General features: G+C 45.1%; 2 protein-coding genes across 11 annotated transcripts in view; one reads left to right on the top strand and one right to left on the bottom strand.

Annotated features, from left to right (window-relative positions):
* The window catches only part of phldb1b (pleckstrin homology-like domain, family B, member 1b), a 69,653-nt gene extending 66,941 nt beyond the window's left edge, over positions 1–2,712 (top strand). For all 10 annotated transcript variants that reach the window (XM_079732591.1, XM_079732588.1, XM_079732587.1 and 7 more), the window contains one exon: positions 1–2,712. In XM_079732591.1, coding sequence (XP_079588717.1) covers positions 1–141 — 141 coding nt within the window. In that variant the 3' untranslated portion in view covers positions 142–2,712.
* On the bottom strand, positions 2,708–26,220 carry LOC307073761 (alpha-2-macroglobulin-like protein 1; the record flags this gene model as incomplete). Its single annotated transcript, XM_079733721.1, has 36 exons — positions 2,708–2,787; positions 2,996–3,037; positions 3,130–3,235; positions 3,320–3,388; positions 3,610–3,700; positions 4,374–4,492; positions 5,269–5,484; positions 5,779–5,975; positions 6,291–6,459; positions 6,653–6,718; positions 7,642–7,798; positions 8,316–8,397; positions 8,903–9,079; positions 9,302–9,388; positions 10,340–10,391; positions 10,807–10,928; positions 15,070–15,196; positions 15,721–15,949; positions 16,821–16,932; positions 17,004–17,097; positions 18,588–18,722; positions 19,760–19,909; positions 20,186–20,331; positions 20,699–20,762; positions 20,885–21,121; positions 21,418–21,582; positions 21,715–21,830; positions 21,928–22,042; positions 22,348–22,465; positions 22,587–22,671; positions 22,817–22,985; positions 23,284–23,304; positions 23,684–23,736; positions 24,352–24,508; positions 24,949–25,129; positions 26,135–26,220. The coding sequence occupies 36 exons, from the start codon at positions 26,218–26,220 to the stop codon at positions 2,708–2,710; spliced, it is 4,392 nt and encodes a 1,463-aa protein (XP_079589847.1).
* Between the last annotated feature and the right edge of the window lie 1,745 nt (positions 26,221–27,965).

Below are 27,965 nucleotides of genomic sequence, written 5' to 3'. Positions count from 1 at the left end.
AGCCCCAACCCCTCCCTCACCTTCTGCGTGAAGACCCACGACCGCCTCTACTACATGGTGGCCCCCTCGCCCGAGGCCATGCGCATCTGGATGGACGTGATCGTCACCGGGGCGGAGGGCTACACCCAGTTCCTGAACTGATGTCCCCCACATAGCCCTGGACCGACAGGGCCGCCCGCTGCCTTCTGCAGGGAACTCTGGCTCATAGTGCACCGCACCCCCCTCTCCTCACTCCAAACGCCCACTCCGTCTCACTCTCTGCCCCCACCCCAAGCCACGCCCACGCCGTCTCACTCTCCTCTTCACTCCGCCCACGCCAAGTGTCAGCGCCGGAAGGCACTGGACCTGGACCTGGGTCTAGACCTGGACCTTGAGCTTGACCTGAAACCGGACCTGGGCCTCGACCTAGACCTGGTGCTGCCAGACTGTATTTGAAGCTCCTCTTTCAAATACAATGGATTCCACTTGACAACCATTCTATTATATATGGATTAACAGTCCGATACATACATTGATACATTTCTTCCCATCTTCAGCGTCTGGCTCAAGTGTTTCATTAATTGGTCATTAGGGCTCGAATGTTGTTGGTGTTTCTCTGTTATGATTGACAGGTCAGTTCCGCTTGTGTAATAAGAAAGTTATGAAAAACTACATTTCACATGTATTTTATTAAGAGGTTTAGTGTAAGGGTTGGATAATTAATTTCTACATTTTCTACTTGTTTGTTTGGATTTAAAAAGGGAGCCAACAGAGGACACACAAACACATTGTATATAAACCAAAATGGATTCAAACTTTCTAAAGAATTTCTTTATTGCCAAATGAAGACCTTGTTGTAGTTCCATGTTTCAAAGCCTTTCATATTATAGCTTTTCTTTTCCTTTTTTTACTCCCCATCGCTAAAGTTGCCAAATGACTGAACATTATGACATCGATACATGAAGCCACATTTCAGTCAGAGGTGGGATCATTCTTATTGTAACTTTTTGAAAAGATTTAAATTGCATTTCATTACGAGGAATTTGAGCTTAACTATCCATTATTATTCATCAGCAAAATATGCAAATCTTTAACTTGCCTGTTGGACGCCCAGCGTGGCTCCAAGGTGGAACACCTGGAGTCCAGCCTTCTGCCCACACTGGTGTTACACAAAGAGCATTCGTATGTCCTTCACCCTATACACTAAAACAATGTGCCATTTGTATCAATACTTGGCCTTTTTCTTGTTGGTGCTAAGGATTTAAGGTAACTGCTGTCTGTACTTTACTGTCAAGTTACATATCCCTGTGTTCTCACAGTTTAATTCAAACACCCAGACACCACACACATCCAGTGTATCCAAGGATTGTGTTAGCCTTGACCCCAAACTCTGGACTTTCCGAAGCAGGCGTCTCCGCAGCGAGCCACCAGAGGGAGCCCCAAAGACCACCTTTCACACTTGGCACTGTCCGACTGGACCGTCATAACGGATGACATGGATCCATGCCGTTCCCCAAGCTGTGCCTTAAGTGATTCAGTGTACAGAGAACCCCCCATTTGGCACTAGCACAGTCCACTGTGTGGATGCTACCGTATGCCACTGTGATACACCCCCCCCCCCCCCCCCCCCCCCCCCCCGTGAGGAGAGGGTTGGACCATCACTAGGTGCCAGCCTGTGTCTTGTTGAGGGGTCATGTTGCTCCTCTGTGACAGTGTTGTGTGCGTGTTGTGCTGACGTGTTGAGTGGGCGTGTAACAGAGTCTACTGTGATGTCAGAATGTGGTTTCTTCTCTGTTCCTGTGTCACATTTGGTAGGTAGATTAATTTATGATGACAATGATGTGGAAAAGGGGAAAGAAAATCTAAGAAAAAATGCTATGCCCCACTCCTCCCCCCGAACCTGCATTGGGCTTTCCATAGGAAGGTCCTACCCATGAGTCCTGTGGTCTATTGATTAAGTAATCTAGATGGCTAGGTGGGTTCTATTGATAGAGGAACGTAGATGGGCTACGGTGGGTTCTATTGATAGAGGAACATAGATGGGCTGGTTCTATTGATAGAGGAACGTAGATGGGCTACGGTGGGTTCTATTGATAGAGGAACATAGATGGGCTGGTTCTATTGATAGAGGAACGTAGATGGGCTACGGTGGGTTCTATTGATAGAGGAACGTAGATGGGCTACGGTGGGTTCTATTGATAGAGGAACGTAGATGGTTTCCATTGAAAATCAAACAGTGTTGTACAAGGGAAACAGATATTTGTATTTTGTCATTTAAAGATTTTATTGTGACGAAATTTAAACTATGGTAGTGATGTATTAATATAATATTTGTTAAAAAGAGAATAAAATGTAGAGCAAGGCGCACTACATGAAATCACAATCACAATTCACCTGTAATCACCCAGCCTGTTCAGACAAACTTCTACCTAAGCTGTTTTGTAATACTGGTTTGTTTCCGTCGTTCGGATACATTCAATCCCAGTCGACTGTTGGACCATTATTGTGTTTACGGTACCTTGTTTCATGCCTCACTGTCACGCCAATGGAAACTATGGATTATCTTTATTGATTAAAAGACAGAATTGTAATTGAATAAACATTGGCTTTCTTGAATGCATGTCATCTTGGCAATTTCCTCTTTTTCAAAGTGTATATGTTGAAATTAAATCTCATCTTTTGTTATTCAAAGAATTCACTGGCTACAATTAACAATGTAGCACAAACATTAGTCCAGCTTTAATTTGATTGATGTGCTTCTTGTTGGTGGCTCCGATCGTTCCAATAGTAGATCATTCACATTATCACCTACAACATTAAAGAAGGTTATTATTTGCAATTCTCAAGTTGTAATTAAAGTATTTATGTTTTTTAGTTTTTGCTTAAAAACCAAAAAGAGGCACAGCAGGATCTACACTTTAATAAATAACAAAACGGCAAGCTGGAATGCGAGGTACACATTAGGCAGGAACCTTGGCAAGCTTCAGCTGGGCGTGGTTGAACTGGGTTTACTTACGCTCCGCACAAGGGGAGGAGTAGTCTGCCACTGCCTCGTCACCTGGGAAACAACACAAAGGACAATCAAATGAAGAGCACTCCTCACACGAGTTCTCAGGAGTGGGCCTGCGGGGGGGGGGAGGGGGGTCATACTTGTCTGGTAGTAGTCGTACACCTTCACCACGGCCGGCCTCAGGTTCCTGACGGCCTCCTCCTCCTCCAGGGTCACGCTGTAGCTCCTCAACACCTTCTTCTTCAGCTGCACACAGAAGAACAGAGTGAGCGGAGGAGCACAGGAATGTAAACACAAGCATGATGGGAACAGGGCTCCCCTGGTACGTACGCCGTCGAGGTAGATGTTGATGTAGCCCTCTTCAAAGTCCACACGCTTCACACTGCTCTCGCTCTTCAGCTGGAAGAGAAGAACACCGAACGCTTGCTGGGGTTATTCACTACAGACAGAAAAAATGGAATTGCTATGAAAATATAACAACCGTCTTCATGTTGAAAAAGAAATATAAATACAAGACAGAGAAGTGCATCTAAACTCACTTAAATGGCTATACACAGAACAGAGAAGTGCATCTAAACTCACTTAAAGGGCTACACACAGGCCAGTGCATCTAAACTCACCTCCTGCAGAGAGCTCTGCTGAAGGCCATAGCCTGACAGGAGCTTGAGGTTGATGATCACCATGTTGGTCTCCTCTCTCCTACCCTGGTACCTGAGCAACACGGGCAGAAAACCTTCTCAGACTGCCATTCAAGTTCACCTTCCAGAAGACGGTCTTAAAGGAAACCCAACACAGCATTTGAGCTTGTCTGAGCCAACGAACAACATCTTAAAAAGTTCTTCTTATGGTGGACTCTTCGATTCAGAACCTCGGTGACGTTACCAAGCGACACAAAATGGCCAGTAACAGGTAACTCAAGCAATGACGAGCAATTTGAGTCCATATAAACATCTGAATTTGAATGGAGATTTCAACAAGGATCAAACCATAGCACTATGATGTAGTCCACTAGATCCCTTTTCATCTAAGATAAGTTGTTTTAGGGTTTGGTTTGCTTGCCATCTATACAGGGGTATGGAACCTTTAGGACTGGAGAGCCAGTGGGCAGATTTTTGATACAAAACAAAAAATCTGTGTGTCTCATTAAAAAAATGTTCTGGTTAAGTCCACAGTGTACCCTTTAGTCTAGAATTTATTCCTAGACTCAATTTGTGTTTGATGTGCTGTTGTTGGTGGATCCAATGGTTGTATAGTTTACATTTACTAGGCCAGTGACAGCACACAGCCGGTTTCCCCCGTCTATCTGGTAGGTATTGTGTGGTCTTATCTGCTGAGGTCTCCACCACCCCTCTCTCAACAGTCTGGCCTTTTGCCATAACCTTACCTGAGGTCCACTCTGATGGTCAGTGTGGGCCGGGTGCTGTTACACACAGCGGTCGTTGTTGTGACGATGTGGAAGGAACTGAAGTCACCAGGAGGGGGGATGTTGTAACGCATGGCGATCTGGTTGGTGACAACAAGGTGAACCAACATTGGGGTGGAATTACTTGTTGAATGAGATTTTAAGTGCCATCCCCCTCCAGGAATATTGAATCGGGGGCTTACCCCGATCTTGGGGGTACCGTCACCATACAAAAACAAAAACCAGGAGCTTGCAAAGCCCAAAAATCACTCCATATGCCAATATATATTTAAGACAAAAACTGAAACTGAAATAGTTCATTATTAGTATTAAACAGATTCTACGCGTGTAAAGGAACCATGAAATCAAAGGCTATACTAGCTCATCTTTGTATTAAGGAAAGTAGGGAAGTTCGATACAAAATATTTATATGCAGACCATTAGAACTAAATTGATAGAATTGTTGTTTTTAGCATGCAAGTTCTCGAAGAAGATCATTCTTGTCAAAGTGTCAAAAACCAAATTAGACTTTCAACATGCCTACCCTTTAGACCATGGTTGACATATATTAAGGACTATTAATGAATGCTATTCTAAGTTAAGACTTTATACAAGGAAAGCCTTTATACCTTCCAATGGATGAACGCAAATAATAAGAGCTGCTGCTTGGCACCCATGAAGCGGCAGTTGCCCAGAGATGTGACATGGGGCAAACAAGACAGACGCTCAGGCTTCAGTGAATAGTATCAACCCAATAGTATCAACCCCTTCTTGGCTTCTTGGAAACCCCTCCTTCCTCCACCCCTGGTCCTGGACACAGCCCTGGTCCTGGACACAGCCCGGTGCCTGTACATAGTCCTGCCCCTGGGGGTCCCACCTGTGCCTGGACACAGCCCTGCCCCTGGGCCGTGATGCGGTAGTCCCCGGGCAGGCGGTCCAGCGCCTGCTCCTGGTACAGCAGCCGGGTGGTCTGGTCCACGGTGAACTGCCAGCTGGCCCCGCCCAGCGAGCTCAGCCCCACCACGCAGGAGCCCTCCGAGCTGTAGGTGGCAGCGCCGTAGCGGGCCAGGGCCTGGAGGGCCACCACCGTGTCCTGTTGGGGTCCAACGGGGTTTACATGTTGCACCGGGCGTCACAACCACACATCTCCTCAGTTCATTTAAAATCAAACTGTGGTTAGACAGGACAGATTGAATGAGAGGAACGTGGGCACAAAACATTCAATGGTATCACACGAGTGATAATCATGGGTTGAGTCCCATAATACATTTGAGAATGTATACGTTTGTATGAGTTTCTGGAAAGTGAAAGCTGTCGTGTGTGGGTGGACGTTAATGCTGGGGGCCATTTAGTATCACACAGTGTACATTGGTGTGTGTTCTCCGACCTGCGTAGAGGCGAAGCCGCCGTAGGGGTTCTGCTGTTTGATGAGCCAGCGTGTGATGCTGGAGGCATAGTCTAGGTCGAAGCCCGGCACCGGGGGTCCGGAGAGAACCGCAAGCAGAACGTAGGCCGTCATCTCAACCTCCAGGGAGTCCAGAACCTTCTCAGAGGCCTCCGCCCGCTTCCAGTGGCGCGTGCCCCCTAGAAGAGCAGAGATAGTGAGGGGCTTTTGTGAGAACTACACTTGAACTACTGCAGTAGTTCAAGGTTTATCTTTATTACTTGAATATAAAGGTATTGAATGCCTGGCTTAAATACAGTCTTTAACACATATACAGGATACATCTGATCCCCAATATTTCTTTAAATGAGTGCGTGCCCTGCAAATATTGAAAAAGTAGAGTGCCTATGGAGGATCCTAGACCAGACTAGAACCTGATCTAATCAATGTTCTCGTCAAAATGTCTGCGGTCAGGCTACTTCATGCGTGGGCAAGCCGAACAGAGATGCAGCTACCGTCTGTGACGGAGCGCTGGTGGAGAGTGGTGAGGAGCGCGGCCCTGGTCTGCTGGTCTCCTGCCAGGGTGAAGGTGTAGGAGAGGAGGGCTGTGGTGTACATGTTCGCCAGCTTTCCCGCTACCGCCACTCTCAGGCACTGCAGGCACCCAGACACCATGGGGTCTGCCTGCAATGGGCACACCAGGGAACAAGGGAATCAGCTATATAATGTGTGTGTGTGTATATATATGTATATATATATATATATATATATATATATATATATATATATATATATATATATATATATATATATATATATATATATATCTCATAGCTCAAGGTGTTTCTACATATAAACATGGGGCAGGGGCACTCACTGCATCCAGCTCCAGCAGTGCAGCCGTGATGTAGGCGGTCAGAGACACGTCGTCGCTCACCCCGCCCTGGGGTAACAGGATGGAATGAGCTCAGGCTGCACCAAAGCACGTAGGAAGCACAAGAAAAGGAAAGAACCACGTCTCCTTGACTGTGTGGGAAGTCGCTGGCACTATGGCGATGGAAGGAAATGAGCCAGAGTTTCTGGGGGGAAACTGCGATCTTATTGTCACCTGACACTGAACCACTGGGGCACGGGTACGGCTGGGGTACACAGGTGTGGAGATAGGCATGCTGAGCTCCAGCTGGACGCAAACACACATCCTCTTGGATACTTGGAAAGGAACAAATCTTCATGTTCTTCAGACAGTAGATGCCCTCAAATCCTCCCCAATTCACTCGGGTTTTTACGGATAATGCAAATTTGTTAAATACAGATATGCATGATTCACAAGGGTGACAATTTCTAGGTCGGAAATCTGGAATTCTGGATTTGATCTGGAAATCACATCGCTTTTGACTTTTGAGCTAGTCAACTTGGAAAAGAAAAGTCAATTTTTATTTTCCTAGTACAGTTCTCTTTTTTACTGACCCACAAATATCTGAACTGAAAAAGACACAGTTGTCTACAAAGCAATGTGATATCAGACATCTGGCCCAGATGTCATTATGTCTGAGTTCCATCTCTACTGCTGTTAGCACTAGACATAATACCTTAACAGAACTAGGCCTGAGGATACGTGTAACATTCTTCAGACAAACGGCTGTCAGGTATTGACATCTTCTTTGGACTAGATTTCAAAAGCATGTCCTTATTATTTATTTTAAGTGTGTGTCGTGAGTGACAATAAATTCCCAAATCCTATTTTACCACAGCTGGGAGGACAGGTACCACACCCTTGTAGCACGTCTTAGGGGAGCAACTGTTGGTCATACGAAGCTCCTGAATACATTTGCTGCCGTACGGCTCTTTTGGATTGATCCAAGTTACCTTCATGCCGTTGTGAAAGAGTTTTCCAACAGATCTGATGCATCCATCTTGCCGCCGGTGGCTGAGCAGCCAGGTTCTGGAGTCCACGGTTTGTTTGGGGTCGATGAAGATGTAGGGCTTGGCGCCGCCAAACGACTTCATCACAAAGGCAGTCAGCCTGGGACAGAGAATGACGCACAAGCGCCACAAATGACACATTAAGAAGTTAACGTTAAGAAAATGAGGGGTGGGGCTTCAATGCCCTTTTATGTTTCAGTGTGTAGGATCATGCAGAGGGGCCTGGCTTCCAGCACCTCTTCACCAACTCCTTTTTTATTTTCTAACAATTTCCTTTGAATCAAACTAAATTCCTGTTTTGCTACCATTACACCTGACCATTATTGTGGCAGTCATTGCACTCCTAACCATCCCTGGAAGGAGGGTTCCCTCTTTCTGCGTTCCCTCCCAGGGTTTCTTACCAGCTTATGAAGGGCCGCTATACACACCTGAACTGGTGGTACAATAGGGGCCTTTTAAGGGACTTTTTCCTTTCTCTTTGAGGGGAGGGGGGGGGGGGGGGGGGGGGGGGTCATAAAATGTGCCCTGTACCACAGAAGGGAACCCATGCACATGGCGGGAAGAACCACCTGGTTACCATGCCAACTACGAGGAGAAGCCCCAGCTAACGTACTCACCAGGTGTTTCCAGACGTGTCACTCTTGCCAAAAGCACTGTAGGAGCCATCGTCGTGCCGGTAGGTGAGCTCTCTCTGGTAGCCTGCACATGAATGCATAGGATGCACAGATTGTATATTTGCATTTGATACATGCAAAAACATATCTAAATTATAATTTAACTTGTGATTCCTATGGCTGCTCCGTGTTCTGCCCAGTTGTTTTCTTAACTAGGTTCTTCTTTCTTAACCTCTTCATCAATAGGTCTCTTCCTCAGGTTTTTGCCCAAAAGACAAACCCAAAGCAGTAGCAAGCAGTGAATTTTGAGGCGATGTATGCTGGGGACCGCCCCCGGTCCCCCGATGTGTGTCCTAGCTGAGCCACTAGGGGGGTGTGTCACGTGACCTTGAAGCTGATGTGAATTCAGCTCACACACTCAGAGCTTTGAGCCCCTCCCCCTCTGAGTAAGGGAGCGTTGACATGGAGCGCATGGTGAGATCTGCTGAACACTGGCCTCACCGCGACGTTTCAGAGTGGAGACCTTTTGGTGGGACTGTGTATGATGTTGGGTGATAATAGTGCTGTCTGGTGCTCTCTGCAGGCCTCACCGCTCTCCAGGAAGCGCGTGGCCCGCTCCTTGATGGCGGATGTCAGCTGTGCGGTGCTGGTCAGGTAGTTGAGGATGTAGATGTTCGGGGCGAACAGGATCATGTTCTGCTCCCCGCAGCCGTACGGCATGGCCAGGAGTTTGTCCAGGTTCTTCATGGCCCGGCCCATCAGGTCCCCTGGCCAGCACAACACCACACACACACACACACACCAGTTGACCTCAGATGTACTTCATATGGGAGATGTAACAAAAAACAAATATACTCTCTTCAAATATTAAAAAATATATATATTTATTTAATTATAATTATTTTTAAATTGCTTTATTAACAATTTTCCATAATTCTATACTATGATTGCATTATTAAACCCTTGTTGAATATCTTTAAGGTACTCACCCAACACAGAGAAAGAGGCCCTGGCAGAACCAGCCACAAACAGGTCTGGCAGCAGGAGAGAGATGTTCTTCTTTGCTGGCTTCTCTGCTGGGGAATAAAAAAACAAACTAATGAAGAGACAAAATGTTACAAGGTACAATTGACTTCCATCAATCCATCGTCTACATCGTTTAAAATAAATTAGCAGGGAGCGTTGTAAATTATCTAAAGAAATAATGATTTACTATTGTAAAAATGATTAATTATTGATGTAATTATTGTAATGACGCAAGATACGGTAGACATTGTGTGTCTATTTGTACGGTGTTCATCCAGTCATTTATCTTTGCGGGGCGTGTCGAAAATGTACAAAATCATCCATTTTAAATGAACACAGTTATCTTTAATCTTCATATATTTAGAACTATATAAATATAGAATAATATTATTGTTATTAACAGTCCTTTGAGCATTTAATAGATCAATGTTGGTAAAATGTAAAGGAAAACATGTTGGTAGCCTTGCACATTTAGAACTTATTCTCTTTAACCCTTAGGCCTGGTGTTGGTTCTGTCCATATAATAATATATTATTAATATCTCAAGGAAAAACTGGAGATGAGCTAGCAATATTTGGGCTTGCTTCGCTGGTCAGTCAAACTCTGTATTTATGTGATTTAGTTTTTCTTCTCCACCTCTCCACCAGATGTCCCTCACCCGAGCTTCCCTGTCCTATCTTCCCCCCTGCACCTCAGTCCCCGATCAGTCTCCCCCATATAAACAAGTTCACTTCCTTTATTCCCTTGTCTGTTTGTTGTATGTTTCGTGTCCCTTTGTCATTGTGGTCTCTAGTTACTATTTTTCATGCATTTGAACCTTATCCCTGTTGGTTCCTGCGGCCCTGCCAGCCTGGCCCTGCCTCAGGCTGCATGTGTTGCAGAATGACCCTGGGCCAGTCTGGCCGCTGAAGTCCTTAACATAGAGTTGTTGACCCTTTTTCAGTGAGGCAACCCAAAGTAGGTTGAGCAAACAAATGGGAACCAACTGAGGGATGACTGACCTCCAGGACAGAGGAGTGCATTGTGGGTAACAGCCACTGGGGTGCCTTCTGCCTGGAAGGGAGAAGCACGGCACACTTTCACTATGAGGATTAACATCTGGTTTATTCCTAGAATGCTCAAAACACAATTACGTCAACTCTAGTGTACAACCCCCATCATGTTGCTTTGGGGTCTCTATGGTCCTTCAGAACCGGCCCATTGAGTCCTCTAGCAGGGCTTTGACCTGATGGTTCACTGAACATTATCACTGCTTTCTGTGTGGGAATTTATTATCTAGGTTTAGCATGAGCGTTTCAAGACCTTTATGATTACCACAGAAAATATAAGATTTAGGATTAACACAGAGCAACAACATGTTGGGACTTAAAGAGTTGTTGGCTTTTCTTTTACACATGTGAGAACCCGTGTGTGGCAGAGTACGAGGTGTGCAACGTGTGTGTGTGCCATCCATGAGCGTGAACCTCACCTCCACCAGTAGTGTGCGCACCACTGTGTCCACCCGGCCCACCGTGGGCGGGGGCGCCACCTCGTTCCCACACAGTTGCTCCGTGTGCAGCGCCTCGGCCCGGACCTGCAGGGTCACCTCCCCTAAACACACACACACACACACACACACACACACACACACACACACACACACACACACACACACACACACACACACACACACACACACACACACACACACACACACACACACACACACGATCGTTGCTAATCGATTGACCTTTTTATTTGCCCCTTTGTCACTTGATTTGTGTTCACAAGGCTTTCTCCATCCGTCTAAGACTTGACCCCCCCCACATCCACCTCATTAACATGACTGTAACATCTCTCCCATCCTCAACATTACCAAAGCCCTCAGATCAAAACAAAGAGAGGTGTCTCTCACACCCCTCCCTCAGGGAGAGGTTTCTGGCTGTTTCGTCAGAGGGACTACCTGACTTGTTAGCGACGGTTGGCATTCTTCAAAGGAATGGGGAGTGTGTGTGTGTGTGTGTGTGTGTGTGTGTGTGTGTGTGTGTGTGTGTGTGTGTGACATCACTGCTGATGTGGGATGGCAGGCCATCGCTGGTTCACTGACAGGAGAGGAGGTGGGCCATCTCCGGCAGCAGCACTGCCGCCACTTTTAGAATGGCCTCCTCACTATAGTGGAGTCAGAATAGCCTCCTCACTATAGTGGAGTCAGAATAGCCTCCTCACTATAGTGGAGTCAGAATAGCCTCCTCACTATAGTAGAGTTAGAATAGCCTCCTCACTATAATGGAGTCAGAATAGCCTCCTCACTATAATGGAGTTAGAATAGCCTCCTCACTATAGTGGAGTTAGAATAGCCTCCTCACTATAGTGGAGTTAGAATAGCCTCCTCACTATAATGGAGTTAGAATAGCCTCCTCACTATAGTGGAGTTAGAATAGCCTCCTCACTATAATGGAGTTAGAATGGCCTCCTCACTATAGTGGAGTTAGAATAGCCTCCTCACTATAATGGAGTTAGAATAGCCTCCTCACTATAATGGAGTCAGAATAGCCTCCTCACTATAGTGGAGTTAGAATAGCCTCCTCACTATAATGGAGTTAGAATAGCCCCCTCACTATAGTGGAGTCAGAATAGCCTCCTCACTATAATGGAGTCAGAATAGCCTCCTCACTATAGTGGAGTTAGAATAGCCTCCTCACTATAATGGAGTTAGAATGGCCTCCTCTCTATAGTAGAGTTAGAATAGCCTCCTCACTATAGTGGAGTTAGAATAGCCTCCTCACTATAGTGGAGTTAGAATAGCCTCCTCACTATAATGGAGTTAGAATGGCCTCCTCACTATAGTGGAGTTAGAATAGCCTCCTCACTATAATGGAGTTAGAATGGCCTCCTCTCTATAGTAGAGTTAGAATAGCCTCCTCACTATAGTGGAGTTAGAATAGCCTCCTCACTATAGTGGAGTTAGAATAGCCTCCTCACTATAGTGGAGTTAGAATAGCCTCCTCACTATAGTGGAGTCAGAATAGCCTCCTCACTATAATGGAGTTAGAATAGCCTCCTCACTATAATGGAGTTAGAATAGCCTCCTCACTATAGTGGAGTTAGAATAGCCTCCTCACTATAATGGAGTTAGAATAGCCTCCTCACTATAGTGGAGTTAGAATAGCCTCCTCACTATAATGGAGTTAGAATGGCCTCCTCACTATAGTGGAGTTAGAATAGCCCCCTCACTATAGTGGAGTTAGAATAGCCTCCTCACTATAATGGAGTTAGAATAGCCTCCTCACTATAGTGGAGTTAGAATAGCCTCCTCACTATAGTGGAGTTAGAATGGCCTCCTCACTATAGTGGAGTTAGAATAGCCTCCTCACTATAATGGAGTTAGAATAGCCTCCTCACTATAATGGAGTCAGAATAGCCTCCTCACTATAGTGGAGTTAGAATAGCCTCCTCACTATAATGGAGTTAGAATAGCCCCCTCACTATAGTGGAGTCAGAATAGCCTCCTCACTATAATGGAGTCAGAATAGCCTCCTCACTATAGTGGAGTTAGAATAGCCTCCTCACTATAGTGGAGTTAGAATAGCCTCCTCACTATAGTGGAGTTAGAATAGCCTCCTCACTATAATGGAGTTAGAATAGCCCCCTCACTATAGTGGAGTCAGAATAGCCTCCTCACTATAATGGAGTCAGAATAGCCTCCTCACTATAGTGGAGTTAGAATAGCCTCCTCACTATAATGGAGTTAGAATGGCCCCCTCACTATAGTGGAGTTAGAATAGCCTCCTCACTATAATGGAGTTAGAATGGCCTCCTCACTATAGTGGAGTTAGAATAGCCTCCTCACTATAATGGAGTTAGAATAGCCTCCTCACTATAGTGGAGTTAGAATAGCCTCCTCACTATAATGGAGTTAGAATGGCCTCCTCTCTATAGTAGAGTTAGAATAGCCTCCTCACTATAGTGGAGTTAGAATAGCCTCCTCACTATAGTGGAGTTAGAATAGCCTCCTCACTATAGTGGAGTTAGAATAGCCTCCTCACTATAGTGGAGTTAGAATAGCCTCCTCACTATAGTGGAGTTAGAATAGCCTCCTCACTATAATGGAGTTAGAATAGCCCCCTCACTATAGTGGAGTCAGAATAGCCTCCTCACTATAATGGAGTCAGAATAGCCTCCTCACTATAGTGGAGTTAGAAAAGCCTCCTCACTATAATGGAGTTAGAATGGCCTCCTCTCTATAGTAGAGTTAGAATAGCCTCCTCACTATAGTGGAGTTAGAATAGCCTCCTCACTATAGTGGAGTTAGAATAGCCTCCTCACTATAATGGAGTTAGAATGGCCTCCTCACTATAGTGGAGTTAGAATAGCCTCCTCACTATAATGGAGTTAGAATGGCCTCCTCTCTATAGTAGAGTTAGAATAGCCTCCTCACTATAGTGGAGTTAGAATAGCCTCCTCACTATAGTGGAGTTAGAATAGCCTCCTCACTATAGTGGAGTTAGAATAGCCTCCTCACTATAATGGAGTTAGAATAGCCTCCTCACTATAGTGGAGTTAGAATAGCCTCCTCACTATAATGGAGTTAGAATGGCCTCCTCACTATAGTGGAGTTAGAATAGCCCCCTCACTATAGTGGAGTTAGAATAGCCTCCTCACTATAATGGAGTTAGAATGGCCTCCTCACTATAGTGGAGTTAGAATAGCCTCCTCACTATAATGGAGTTAGAATAGCCTCCTCACTATAGTGGAGTTAGAATAGCCTCCTCACTATAATGGAGTTAGAATGGCCTCCTCTCTATAGTAGAGTTAGAATAGCCTCCTCACTATAGTGGAGTTAGAATAGCCTCCTCACTATAGTGGAGTTAGAATGGCCTCCTCACTATAGTGGAGTTAGAATGGCCTCCTCACTATAGTGGAGTTAGAATGGCCTCCTCACTATAGTGGAGTTAGAATAGCCTCCTCACTATAGTGGAGTTAGAATAGCCTCCACACTATAGTAGAGTTAGAATAGCCTCCTCACTATAGTAGACATGCTGCAGCAGATTGACTCATTGGAGTCACCGCTTTTTCACATCTTTCAAAATGACAGTTTATGATATGGAACTTGGCAACAAGTGAGGATTATCTCCATCACCAACTGCTCTCCCTAGACACTTAAATCAGGCGCATGCTCCAGTACCAATATAATGCCCTCCTCAACAATATTCAAATCCAAAGCACTTTGTTAATCAGCTGCACAATGCGCGGAAAGATCGTCTACCATCATGATCAGGCTCAGTGAGAACTGCTATGTGGGAGTCCTCTCATCACAAAGACCAAAGTGCTATAGTGCTGTCGTTGCTCTATGCCCTTCAGTAGAATTAGTACACGGAAGTGATTTTTACAAATGTTATTGGTGACGGATGTTTAGTGAAGCCACGAGGGACGCTTGTGGTGCTTTGATCACCCAGACTGGGGATGTTCTTTAGAGACGCACTGGCAGATCCTTCCCTGTGATTTATCTACAATGTGCGAATGCGCCTGTGACGTTACAGTGAAGAAGACTTCTGACATTTACAGCGAGGAACGGAGCGCACTCGGAACTGATATGGAGAGGAAATAAAAAGAGTTTCATTTAAGAGCTGCTGCCGCTACTCTTCTGGACTGGGATCATTTAATTGTATTATATGGTTATGATTGTCTTTCCATGAAGGAGGAGAGTTTCCTGCGGTGTTAAGGGCATAAGGAGCAGGTCATTAGGTCCTACCAAGGGAGGAGGGGCTGACCTCCCACTGGAAAACCCTGCTCTCCTCTGCACACACACACATGGTGTACTGGCAGTCCGCACAGTCTCTGAGGGAGAAGTGGGACGAGTTGCTCAGCTGGGCCCTGACCTGCAGAGAGGGAGCGCAGAGTCAACACACATGCTACATGATGCTATACTGCATCCTATACTACAAACTATACTACATGATGCTATACTGCATCCTATACTACAAACTAGACTGCATCCTATACTGCATCCTATACTACAAGATGCTATACTGCATCCTATACTACAAACTAGACTGCATCCTATACTACAAACTAGACTGCATCCTATACTACAAACTAGACTACATAATACTATACTGCATACTATGCTACATACTATATCCTATACTACACAACATCCTATACTGAATACTATACAACTTAATACTATACTGCATACTATGCTACATCCTATACTACACTACATCCTATACTTCATAATACTATAGTACAATACATAATACTATTCATATGCGTTGAAATTCTTGTATGCAAGTGGTGTAAAAAGGATCTCTTCATTTCTGAGTAGTTTCTAATGAATGGAGGGTGTCCTCGTCTCCCCTCAGCCAGCCGGCCGGGGGACACGCGGCACGGAGAGGCCCACCATGATGCAGCTAGGGAGGTAGTTGAAGACGGTGGCTCTGAGCGTGAACACCTCCCCTCGGACCACCGAGTAGGGCAGCGTCAGGCCGACGAAGAAGGGCTGGAAGGCCACCAGCGCCGGGTCCCCGGACAGGCCGAAGCCCAGGGAGGAGGAGGTGCAGAAGGCCTGGGCCCGCCAGCTGGTGATGGTGTCGGGGAGCGTCTTCACCACGCTCACCGACCCGCTGTCTCTGCAGAAGGAGAGGGTCACCACCTCAAATAAGGACCTCAAGTGTGTTAAGGGGGTGCCGTTGAGATTCAACCGCTCATTTAACCACCATCATTTATCAGAAATGGCACAGCCATCAGCCAGAGATGAGAATACACTGAGGATATCCTTTCAAGGTGACTAGGCCAGCCTTGCCAATAGTATGAGACCATATGTCCATTTAAGACGGCTCAAAGCTGATGGGAGTGCTCATGACCAATCAGGAAATCTCTTCCCTGATGGGTTGGGGGATCCCAGGCTCTTCTGAGGGGTGGGAGATGTTATTTTTACTGAAATGGTTTCAGTTCCATTTTAAATTAAATTCTTGTAACTCTTGCCAATAATCGTACTTCTGCAGACATCCTGCCCATTATTTCAATTTAGCAACATACTTCTCTAATTAGTGTAGCTTTAACCTGAAGAGTGGAGAACTAACCAAACGGGATCAGATCCCAGCACTGACCCAACAGGGATCAGATCCCAGCACTAACCCACCAGGGATCAGATCCCAGCACTGACCCACCAGGGAACAGATCCCAGCACTGACCCACCAGGGATCAGATCCCAGCACTAACCCACCAGGGATCAGATCCCAGCACTGACCCAACAGGGATCAGATCCCAGCACTGACCCAACAGGGATCAGATTCCAGCACTAACCCACCAGGGATCAGATCCCAGCACTAACCCACCAGGGATCAGATCCCAGCACTAAACCAAACAGAATCAGATCCCAGCTTTAACCTGAAGAGTAGAGCATTAACCCAGTAGGGATCAGCTCCCAACACTAACCCATCAGGGATCAGATCCCAACACTGACCCAGCAGATCCAGGTTTCAGGAGTAGAGCACTAACCCGACAGGGATCAGCTCCCAGATCCAGGTGTCAGGGAAGTAGCTTCTCACAGTTTTAATTTTTTCCAGTTTTTTTTTCATGGGCGTTTCAGTCAATGAGACGGTTTCATCCCCTGAGAAACAGAATGCGTCAGAGAACATTACATTGAACAATATAAAGATCTGCCGATATCAAGGAACGTACCTGAACCACCCTCGTACAAAACGAAATCGACATATTCCCAACAGGTGGCTGGTTTCTTCACCTCAGAGTTGGTCACAAGTTTTATTCCAATTTCCTAGTGTGAGTGTGAGTAAAAAAAAAGTGGAAAATGTGGTTTGTCATCGCCAGTTAGGAATTTAGAACGACACATAAATATTGTGGCAGACGGCAGGGAGGAGTTAACATCAGGGGTTGATTATATATATATTAGTGCTGTCAGTTTAACGCGTTATTAACGGCGTTAACGCAAACCAATTTTAACGGCGTTAATTTTTTTATCGCGCGATTAACGCTCTTTTGGTTTGGCAAACATTGTCGTTTTTTCACCTGCTGTCTAGCAACAACTAGTCACTTAAGAAAAACTCCAAAACCATACCGGATCTAGCTATACCGGAAACAAAACAAGCACGCCGCACAAAAACTCCTTAAAAGTGTGTGTGTGTTTGTGTGTCACTCTGTTTGAGCCTGGTACTAGAGTTCAATGTTGTCATTAGCTGTTACCTCTTTCCGACCAATCGCAGTTCAAGGACCACCTGGGCTGTACCACTTCGGAAGTTCAGCTACTTAAGCTCAGTTACTCCCCTCTAGACAAAATCGACTTGGTTGCGACGTTGACAGTTTTTGAGTGTTACGGCTGTTGAGTGAGTGAGAGGTTGTGGGCGCACAGCTCAGGCTGTCGGACGGCGCTGCAAGAAACTTTTATAAACGCAATATTGTTATCCCGCAGTAATCAGCCCCATAGCCCCGAAACGTTAACGGCCTACCCCAGCTCTCCCGATTACCACTCCGCCGCCGTGTGTGTGTGTAGGTGTTATTCGATAGCCTGGTAATGTGTATAGGCCTTCGTACGGTAGGAATATTCATGCTGGTTTAAATAATAAATGTTATAGTATTTCCCACCTTTAATGAGCAAGAGTTTTGTTCGAAAGTTCAGTGATTGAAACAAATAAAAGCCTGGGCTATTGAAGTTTTACGGTAGGCCTACCACTGTCATGCACCTCCCTGATGTCAAGTGGACCGGATTGAATTCACTGCGGGTCTCTTCTTATATCCATCTTACCAAATATATTTTATTACTGTCCTTCTCAACACTCTGATCTCATTAAAAGGCTAGCAGCACGAAATCAAGGGATATTTAGTATATAAAGAAATGTGCAATTAATCGCGATTAAATATTTTAATCGCTTGACAGCACTAATATATATATAAATAAGAGAGAGAGAGAGAGACTTTATTGATTACCTGGACCGTCTGACTACCCCCCTGTGTACAGACCGCTTTGTTTGAGGACCCTCCTGGTGACGGCCTCTGGATACGGATTACCCTTTTCCCAACTCTGGTGATAGTTATTTACCCTGTAAATAAATCACCCCTTTGAACTGCTCTGTGTGTTGTATGGTTTTATCTGTTCAACTTGGTGGCTTGGAAACCCCACACCCGATGGCCTGCTACAATATATAAATAACATTACAATATACATGTCAATATGCATAAGGCATTATGGTCCAAATATTATATTTGACATAATTATTGATGTATTTCCTCATGCCATCACTCATATCTTACTTTAAAAACACTGTAGACGTCGTCCTTCGCAGTGGATTCTTCAATCTTATGCCAGTAGTCGCAGCGATCCGACTCAAGGTCCTCCACTTGGTTGCTGAAGCCACTCAGCTTCTGCACAGGCAGCTGGTTGAACACCTTCCAATACCACGGATGAAAAGAGGGGAGCGTTGGGACTGAGCAGGTGCAGCAGTCTGACATGACAATGTGTGAGAGAGGGCTGTTCCCGAGTCTGAGGTGAACCGTGTTCAGTGGGCTTAAAACAGGGCTCTCCAATGGAGGCCACGTAAGACAAGAGAAAGCCCTACTAACTAGATTTATCTCAACATTTATATGCATATAACACTGGATTTGATTGTATTCAATGCATAGCCTTTTGAGATGGGTTAGATAAATAAAAAAAATTATACTCTTTGAATTGATTTTCTTTTGAAATGTGTCATAGCCAACTATCGTTCTAGTCATGAATTTGTGTTTTTTTGTTATGTAGGCCTGGGCTAGAATCCTGGGAGTGTTCAAATAAAATAAGCATATGTAGACCGGAAGTACAGATGTCTCCAAAACCTAAAAGGTTTTGGTTTTTGGGCATTCTTTTTTTCCAAACTGACCCATAATGTCCGCCTGGAAAGTTTTTATTGAAAGCTTAAGTAAACCTGGAAAAAAAAATCCGGGTAAAACTGGTAAACCCAAATTACCAAAAATGTGGGTCCCCGGCTTTATGGGATTATTTTCCAGATGATTGTGTTAAAAAGTTATCCAAAATATGATTATGCAAATGAGACACCATTATTCAATCTATCTCAAATCCACAATTGTTTTTGTCATAGTTAGTTGCCATATCACCGTATCCTTAAGAAAGTCTTCAGTACATTTTGCTCAAACATTGCATTAAGTGTTATATAACAATATCCTGTTAGCCTTAAGCAGTCTTAACAGTAGCCAACTGTCAGCTTCTTGTGCTGCTTAGATCAGAAAAGTAAACAGTCGACAGACTGCTGTTCACTTTTGGATGCAAACCCATGGTTTACGGAATGGGATTGCCCTAAAAGCCCTTTTGCATAGTACCTTAAATAGAAAAAACAATATCTGACCCTTATTTATCAACCTTTGAGCTGGGTCATCAGTGGTTTTCCTGGGATGCAGTCTATGTCTTTGGTAAGAGTGTGAGAACGTACATAAGAAGTACTGAGCTCCTGATCTGGCTGCAGCAGAAGGATGCTCTGGTCCACCGCTCTAACGGAGCACAAGGATCCTGGCTGGCTCTCCAGGCGAAACGAGGTCTCCCCTCCAGGCAGCTCTCGATCTGCTGAGAACTCCAGCTTCACCTGGAGATAGCAACACAAAAGGGTTGCAGTAACAATACCATCTATTAATGGCCATTCTGATCAGTTCCTATTGCTGTCTTTATGTATGCTCATTTAGAAACCACACCTTGCATCGTCATGTTAAATTATTTTCATTGGGTTTGGTCTTAGCATAACGTTACACTTTAAAGGGCACAGTAAAGTCACCATGAAATTCAATTTAACAATTTTTTTCTACCATGTCAATCAAACTCAAAGCTTGTCAGCCATTTCAGATTGATGTTTAGCCTGTCACACCCTATTCTCGAAGCACTGGTCCACTGGGAAGTCCTTGCTATCCGCCAACACCTCCCCACTTGGCATCAAAGTGTACACCACCACTTGGGCATATGGGCTGAGGGCAATTTTTCCAAGCAAGGGGATGGATAGCACTCCTTTGTTGACTAGATCGGAGGGAAGGGGAAGAATAAGGCATGGAGAGGCTAGTAGCAGCAATATAAAAAAGGTCTACTAAAGAAAAATTCAGAAAGCTTTGCAGTAATAATATTCAAAATAATAAATGATATGGCACATCCTTGATACATTCTTCTAAAATGGTTTTGAATTATTTGAAAGGCCAAAGTCGTAACAGCTTTAGAAACGCTGTGTTTCATATGAGTGGTGCAGGGGTGTTGTTAAATGTTTCTAAAACGCCCGTCACGCTATCAAGCAAGGGAGTGGAGCCAATAGGAGAGGACCTCTCTGGAAGAGAAGCTTCATGAGTGGGGCTTGCACATTAATTATTATTTGAACTATAGAAGGATATTTTACCGATTCCTTCTTTTACAGCAACTGGAAGATGCCCATGCCTCATTATTGCACCCTTGGACATCACCTAATTGAAAGAGGGAGGGAGAAAACACTAAAGCCAGAGATATATCTCCAAATTACAACCTTTTTTATAAATAAAGCAAAGCGTTGAAGTGTTTGTGTATAGGGTTTAAAACGCTGACTCACGGTGTAGTAGAAGGGCAGTTCCTCCTGCCCCGGCCTAAGCTCATTGCCCTGGATGATGTACTGGGCGCCCACCTGGGACTCTTCCTCACAGAGGCTCTTGTGGCCGTTGGCTAAGATCTTCACGAAGCTCATGCTCTTAGAGTAGAACGGCACCACGGTCAGTTTGGCCGAGGGGTATGCAGGCAGGCGTTTCCCTTGCACAGATGGCTGCCGTTCTTCCTTGGGTCTAGAGCTTGCCTATAGGAGGAGATATTACAACACATGTCAACTTTAAAATTCACAAAAAAGTTATTTAAATACAGAAAGCATTGAGTGTCCCCCTGGGGAAAATGTTCTGATTGAACAGCTTCTCTGGGAGGTCCACTGACAGGGCCTTGACCCCACGGAGGTGTTGGTGTTGGAGGTTACTGGCTCACCCAGGGGAAACCCATGTGAACACGAGGAGAACATACAAAACCAGGACCCAGATGCTTTTGCACCCAGGACCTTCTTGCCGCAGGTCAACGGTACAACATACAGACACAAGGACAAACCGTAACAGACACGCTGTCCTTCCACAGGGAGGTGTCCAGGGAGAAAGAAGCCATGCCGTTGTCTTGGGTCAGAAGCGTGAGGTTGTACGACGCTGCGTTGACGTCCACGTATAGATATACCACCTCGTCCCCCACCGCCTTCCTGTCTATTCCAGTCAGCTTGACCTGGAACCGAAGGAAGGAAACGTACACACACAAGTTTTAAATATTTATAAAACAAACAAAGATAAAAAAAAATACATACATACATATATACATAGAGATTGAATTTGATGGCTCATGGCCAATATCCATTACCTTGCCCTCGAATGGGATCCCTGGCTTATAGGCAGTATCATCTGCAACATTCTGAAATGTGAGTTCTCTGACATTAACAGAGAAGGGCGTTTGGCCACCGGCTTGAATGACCACCCCTACAAAATATACAGGCAACGGTCATTATTTGACACCAACACAGACAATGTCTTGTTTTGTCTGCAAAACAACTAATTCATTCATTCATAAACCTACCAGTGCCATACTCCTCCATTTCAGCCTTCACCTCAAACATGTCCTGGTACCATTTTTCTCTTGGGCCAAATTCTGATACCCTAATGATGTGCGTTGCACAGCCCGTTCTGTCCGTCTGGGAGATAGAACAAGAAAGTGGTGCGAAGGTTAGCCAACACCTTCTGAAACCAAATTCTAGATCACATATAAGCAGCATTAATATATATGAGGCAAATGACAAATAAGAGGAGTAATATTCCTATTTGAGTGATAATTTCTGTAAATGTTTGATTTACCTAACCCAAAATAACCCCAACACTACCCCATGCATCGGATGATATTTAAAAATGTCTAGTATAAGTCGGGTTCATGTAGGAAGTATTTACGAGTCAAATAACTGCCAGCCAACCCCTTAGGCTACAAGGTTTAGTTGCCACTTGCCTGCAGTTGTGATGTCACACAGATGTCTTCTTGCGAGACAGAAAGAAACCGTTCAACCTGGCCCTCTCTACAAACTACCAACTTGATGGACCCAAGGACAGGCTTTCCATAGGTGTATCTGTCAGAAGGAGCGCCTCGCAGGTCATTGGTGGATTTAACAGTGGGAGGAAGCAATGATGACCACAGGCATAATGGGACTCAAGGGCATTTTCCATGAATTCAGCATTGTGGACACTCACCTTGCACAAATTTGTATGGGTACTTCTTGGTGTAAAATATTTATGATATTAGGTAGTCTAATGTTGACGGCATATTTTGGCAAAACTGAAAGGACAAGACTAAGTATCATTTTCCAAGCATGAAAAATCGTCTAATAAAATCCATCCGATTCAAAATGTTTCTAAAACAACATTTAGTGTGTAGTACGCGTGTGCACGTGTGTGTGTATTTGTTGCAGTCGGGGGCAGACCGTATTCCTTGATGTCAAAGGAGCGAGAGATGCTCTCTCCTTTCTCTGTCCAGGCGGTGATGGTGTAGGGTCCCTGGGCGGCCTCTGGACTCATGGGGTGAGAGAGGTCCAGGATGCCACTGACGGCGCCCCTCTCCAGCCACTGCGCGATGCGGTTTCCGTTGGGGTCCTTGGCATCAAGTGGAAGACATGGAGACATGTACCAAATCACGGCGAATCGAGCAGGTATTGCTGTACTTACAGACGCAACTGATTATTTAAACACCCCCAAGATTACTCCATTTCCCCCCTATGCAAAGTCCATGTGATTTGCAGTGGTGTATAATACCTTCTTATCAATGGTTGGAATGAAACTATTGAAATATATATATATATATATATATATATATATATATATATATATATATATATATATATATATCAAAATGCACAAAAATGTATTATGTAGTACTTTGAAGAGTTCTTACCTGAAGCTCAACTGTTTTATACTGCAAATAAATGGGAAGGACGTTTTTAGACATTTTACATTTATTTTCATTAATACATTTCTAGATTTGTATTGCCTTTTCATACTATTTGTATTTTCTATTCTTTACTCACAAAAGTATTTTCCTACATATTATCTTGAGCTAAGTAATTATAATCAATAAATATCTTTTTATATGACATCAATAGGAAATTCTTACATAATGATACCAAAAGAATAGTAGTATGGAAGGCAATGGAGAGCGCACCAGCAGCCCTAGAGTTCAGAGAGCTCAGCCTCCACTCCCCATCTGGAGGGCGGCTGGGTTCAGTTTGACTGACAGGAACAATTCATGGCTCTCCAGTTTGATGAAGGATTGGAAATAAGAGGACATCACGTACCAGCTCATTGAAAGGGATGAAGCCAGTGTCCATGGAGACGATCCGGAACTGGACTACAAATAAATAAATTCAGGTGTATTCAAATATATATTCAAGTGTGGACATTCAGAATGTACATGAGTCAAAGGTGATCACAAACAATCAAAAAGACAGCCTTATTTTCAAATAAAACAATGATCAAAACTAGAACAATTTGGTTTCAAGGAAACAAAACCCTCAGAGGTATTTTAGATAAAACCCCTCTATCCATAAGTGATATGGATCAATCCTTCAATCCAATTCCTGGTCCAAAGTTCCTGTTAAATACACAACAGTTCTTATCATGCCCACCCCCCTCAGGTTGTTGTGGGTGGAGACGGTGAAAGGCCGAACAGCAACCACACACCATATGAAAGAATAAGAGTCTGCCAGAAGTGGTGAGAAGGCATTGTCTTTGTATTGATGACAGACGGGGACTAGCTCAAACAGACTGTTTGGTTTTCCTTTCACAACAGCGTGAGAACACAAATATAATTTCGAGGTTCACGGATGCCCAAAAGCCTACGCTTTGATCCAACCTTTTTATTGCAGTAAACAAAGAATGCAGAGCAAAATTTGTGACTACTGCAATACAGCGTTTCCCTCTCCCTGTAGGCTGGAGGCTTGTGACGGGGTGAGCACATGTGTACCAGTCTGTCCAGGCTTGTAGAGCGGCTTGTCCGTCACGATCAGATGAAGGAAGGCTGGAGGGGCGATGAGGACCTTGGTCTGCTTGCTCATGACGGCTCTCTCCCCCTGGATGGTCACAATGACCGTGGCCACCGTGCTGCTGGTCACAATGGGAACCTGCAACACCACCCGCCCCATCATCAAGGTCTCAACGTAGCTTTGAGGTACAACAATGATGCATTTTGATACATTCTGATGACGGACGCCCCGACCCCGACACCAGTACCTGGATGCCTGCCCCATACTGGGCTCATGCACTGGTACAACTTCTCCCATACAACCACCACATACCACGTTACGCAACATGATGTAACACTGAAGAGCCAGGGAACCCCAAACATTGTAGTTACTCTTAAACGTGGTTATCTATGTGTTAGTGGTTACATTACAGTGGTTAGTAGGGGTAGTGGGGGGGGGGGGGGGGGGGGGGGGGGGGGGGGGGGGGGGGGGGTCTAGACTACTGATTATAAATGGGACTTTGGATAAAACCCTGCTCCGTTGAAATTAGTTTAAATAATGAAGTCATTTGTTGGTTCTTCTCTACTTGAGGAGCAGACCTGAAAGGTGGAGCAGCTGTAGTAATCCGTGGAAACCGTCTCCTCCAGGATGACGGTGCTCCTGGACTGCGCCTCCAGAGTCACCCTGAGGGCCAGCGGCTCCGGGGCGGAGAGGACGTGGGCACACAGCTTCTCAGATGCCCCTCCGGTCACCCTGGAGCTCACTGTCACGGCGTAGATGCTGACGAGAGGAGGAGGAGCGGGGACCGTGATGTCTGTGGTCAATATTAACGGGATTTCTCTTCATTCATTCTCCCATTTGATTAATATTACAATTGATTGTTTACGTATGAAATATAACTATATTATTGGATATGTTTGTGCGCTTAGATTTTTTGGTCTTTGTATTAATTGTACCAACTATTCTTGAGTCATTGTTATTTCTGTCTGGCAAACCTTTTACACCCTGGTAAAACCAAAAGCATATCCCTTGGTGGACTTGATTGCAAGCAATGTAAAGGAAAAACACTCAAATGCTTCTAAGTACAAAAATTCCTTTGTAATGGCAGATTGGTTCAACAGTACTAATGATGTGTTCAAAAACATTCCTAACACCCCTGATATTATTTTTCTGGCTAAAGATAGGAGGGAGGTGCTGTTGATGGAGATAGTTTGTGTCTTTGACCTATATATGGACATAGCCTTTTATGACAAAATAACCAAATACCAGCCCATCAGTACAAGGATGAGGGACCTAGGTTACAAATTCAAATTGATAGTATTAATCTTTGGCAGTTAGGGGCAAGTCCACAAACTCACAGTCAGTGGGCTTGGACTGGCAGGGCTCTCAAAAACTGGCCAAATTCTGTTCTATTTCAGCTACAATAGGCAGCCTTGCTCTGTGGCACAGGTGATGTTTCTGGTATCCTAAACAAACTAGAAAATTAACCGAAGGTGTAGAATTGGAAATGTAATCTTAGGCCCATGCCCCTCAAACGTAACCCCTTGCAACAAAAACCGGTGTTGTAGTATAAGTCTTGTAGGCCTACGTTTAATGATTCATCCCACGTAATGTCGTCTCATGCACCCTTGTCGAGACCTTTTGCCACCCCATGTCAATGCTGCAAATCCGCCACTGTTGCCCCGTAAAGGATTTTGAAACGAAATATCTTATTACGCTACGTGTGTTTCTAACGTTGCTGCATAAACCCAGATCCCGGGACCTGCCTTAAGTGTGCATACTTACGTTTCGTTGAAGTGGGTGCGGGTTGGAGACCAGGCAAACGCTGTCCAAACCAGCACGCACAGCAGGACAGGATACTGAGGTGCCATGATGCTGCTTTCTGCGGAACACACCAACCAGAGTCCGGCCACAGGAGGTCCAGCTGCTCCGAGTATGACGCAAACCACTTTAATCAGGCTATTTATACCCCAACTATCCAGCCACTCCCACCGAAATCTGGCGGACCACTGCCTCCTCCCTAGTCCCTTTGAGAAGTCGAATTTACGGGAAGTCCAAAAACAAAGGTCCCCCCCCGCCAACACCCCGACCCCCAGTATGAATACATGCAGAAGCCAGTCAAGGCTTGCTTTGAGTAAATGTTTTTTAAATGAGCAAGATTTCACAGGGATGAAGATGTACGGATTCCCTTAGTACATTAGAAAAAGCGTTTGCAATATGAATGAGCTATAAGTAATGCGTGGTGGGATAGCAGATGGCAACGTGCCAGCGACCCTTCAACAGGAATGACCCTGAGTACGGGCCGCCTCCTCCTGGTAGCAGCCGACTGCAGTTCCAGCAGTGGTCAGTGGAGGGCAGCACCGCTGTCGGGCTGCTGGGATAGTTATTCATGTTTCTTATTTTTCTTTCTTCTATCTAGGGAGGAGCTCATTAAAATCTGCCTTCCCAATTTGGGGTGATGAAATCTGTATTAAATCAATATTAACCCCCTCCTCCTCTTCCTCCTCCTCCTCCTCCTCATTTTTTCATTGCCCCAGCAGAATTCATATTAAACATGTATGGAGCACATTTCTAATCTACCATCTGTTGATTCCCCCTCCCCCCACCATCCCATCACACACCCTAATGCATGCAGGCATGCACACACACATACGCAGAAACAAATACACTCACACAACCACACACGCACACACACACACACACACACAAACACAACCCCACACGCACACACACACACACACACACAAACACACACACACACACACACACACACACACACACACACAAACACACACACACACACACACACACACAAACACACACACACACACACACAAACAGAGACACACAAACACACACACACACACACACACACACACACAAATGCATGAACAAAAAGGCAGGTATGCAGGCACGCACACACAAGTGTACACAAACACGTCACACACTAATGCGCAGGCACACACACACACATCAATGCATGCAAGCATGCACACACAACGGCACACACACACACACACACACTGACAGGCATGCAGGCACACATACACACAAACATGCAGATACGCACACATAAAAACACACACGCACGCAAGCAGGCCCGCACACAAACACACCAATACAGGCACGAGCACAAACACACACACGCATGCAGGCCTGCACACAAACACACACACACACACATGCAGGCATGCACACACAAACACACACACACACACACACACACATGCATAGGGTTAAGCCCTTTGCTGTGGATAGAGCACAGTTGGGGTTGTGGGCAGAGGAGCCAGTGAGGAACAGGAGGAAGAACCACCAGCGAGTAACAAAAGGAAGTCAGAGGCTGTGTGGGGATTTAGATGTTCAAAGGAGCGGCTTACGCCCTGGGCCGCACTAGGGCCCTCTTGAGTCTGAGAATGAATTGTGTTGTTTAACAAGCCTTTATTGGAATCCACACTCCTACCAAAATGTGGAAGATAAAGGGGACTAACAGAAGCCCAGAGCGCAGGATTCTCCGAGCTGAGCCAAGTGAGAGGCCAGTGCAATCCCACAGAATCACTGTGAGTCAACAAGAGAACGCAGGAGACGGAGCCCCATCCAGTGGAAGACTTAAACACGT

This window comes from Pollachius pollachius, assembly GCF_949987615.1.
Source record: "Pollachius pollachius genome assembly, chromosome: 3".
In the NCBI taxonomy this organism is placed as follows: Eukaryota; Metazoa; Chordata; class Actinopteri; order Gadiformes; family Gadidae; genus Pollachius; species Pollachius pollachius.
This window is presented reverse-complemented; position numbering and strand designations above follow the sequence as displayed.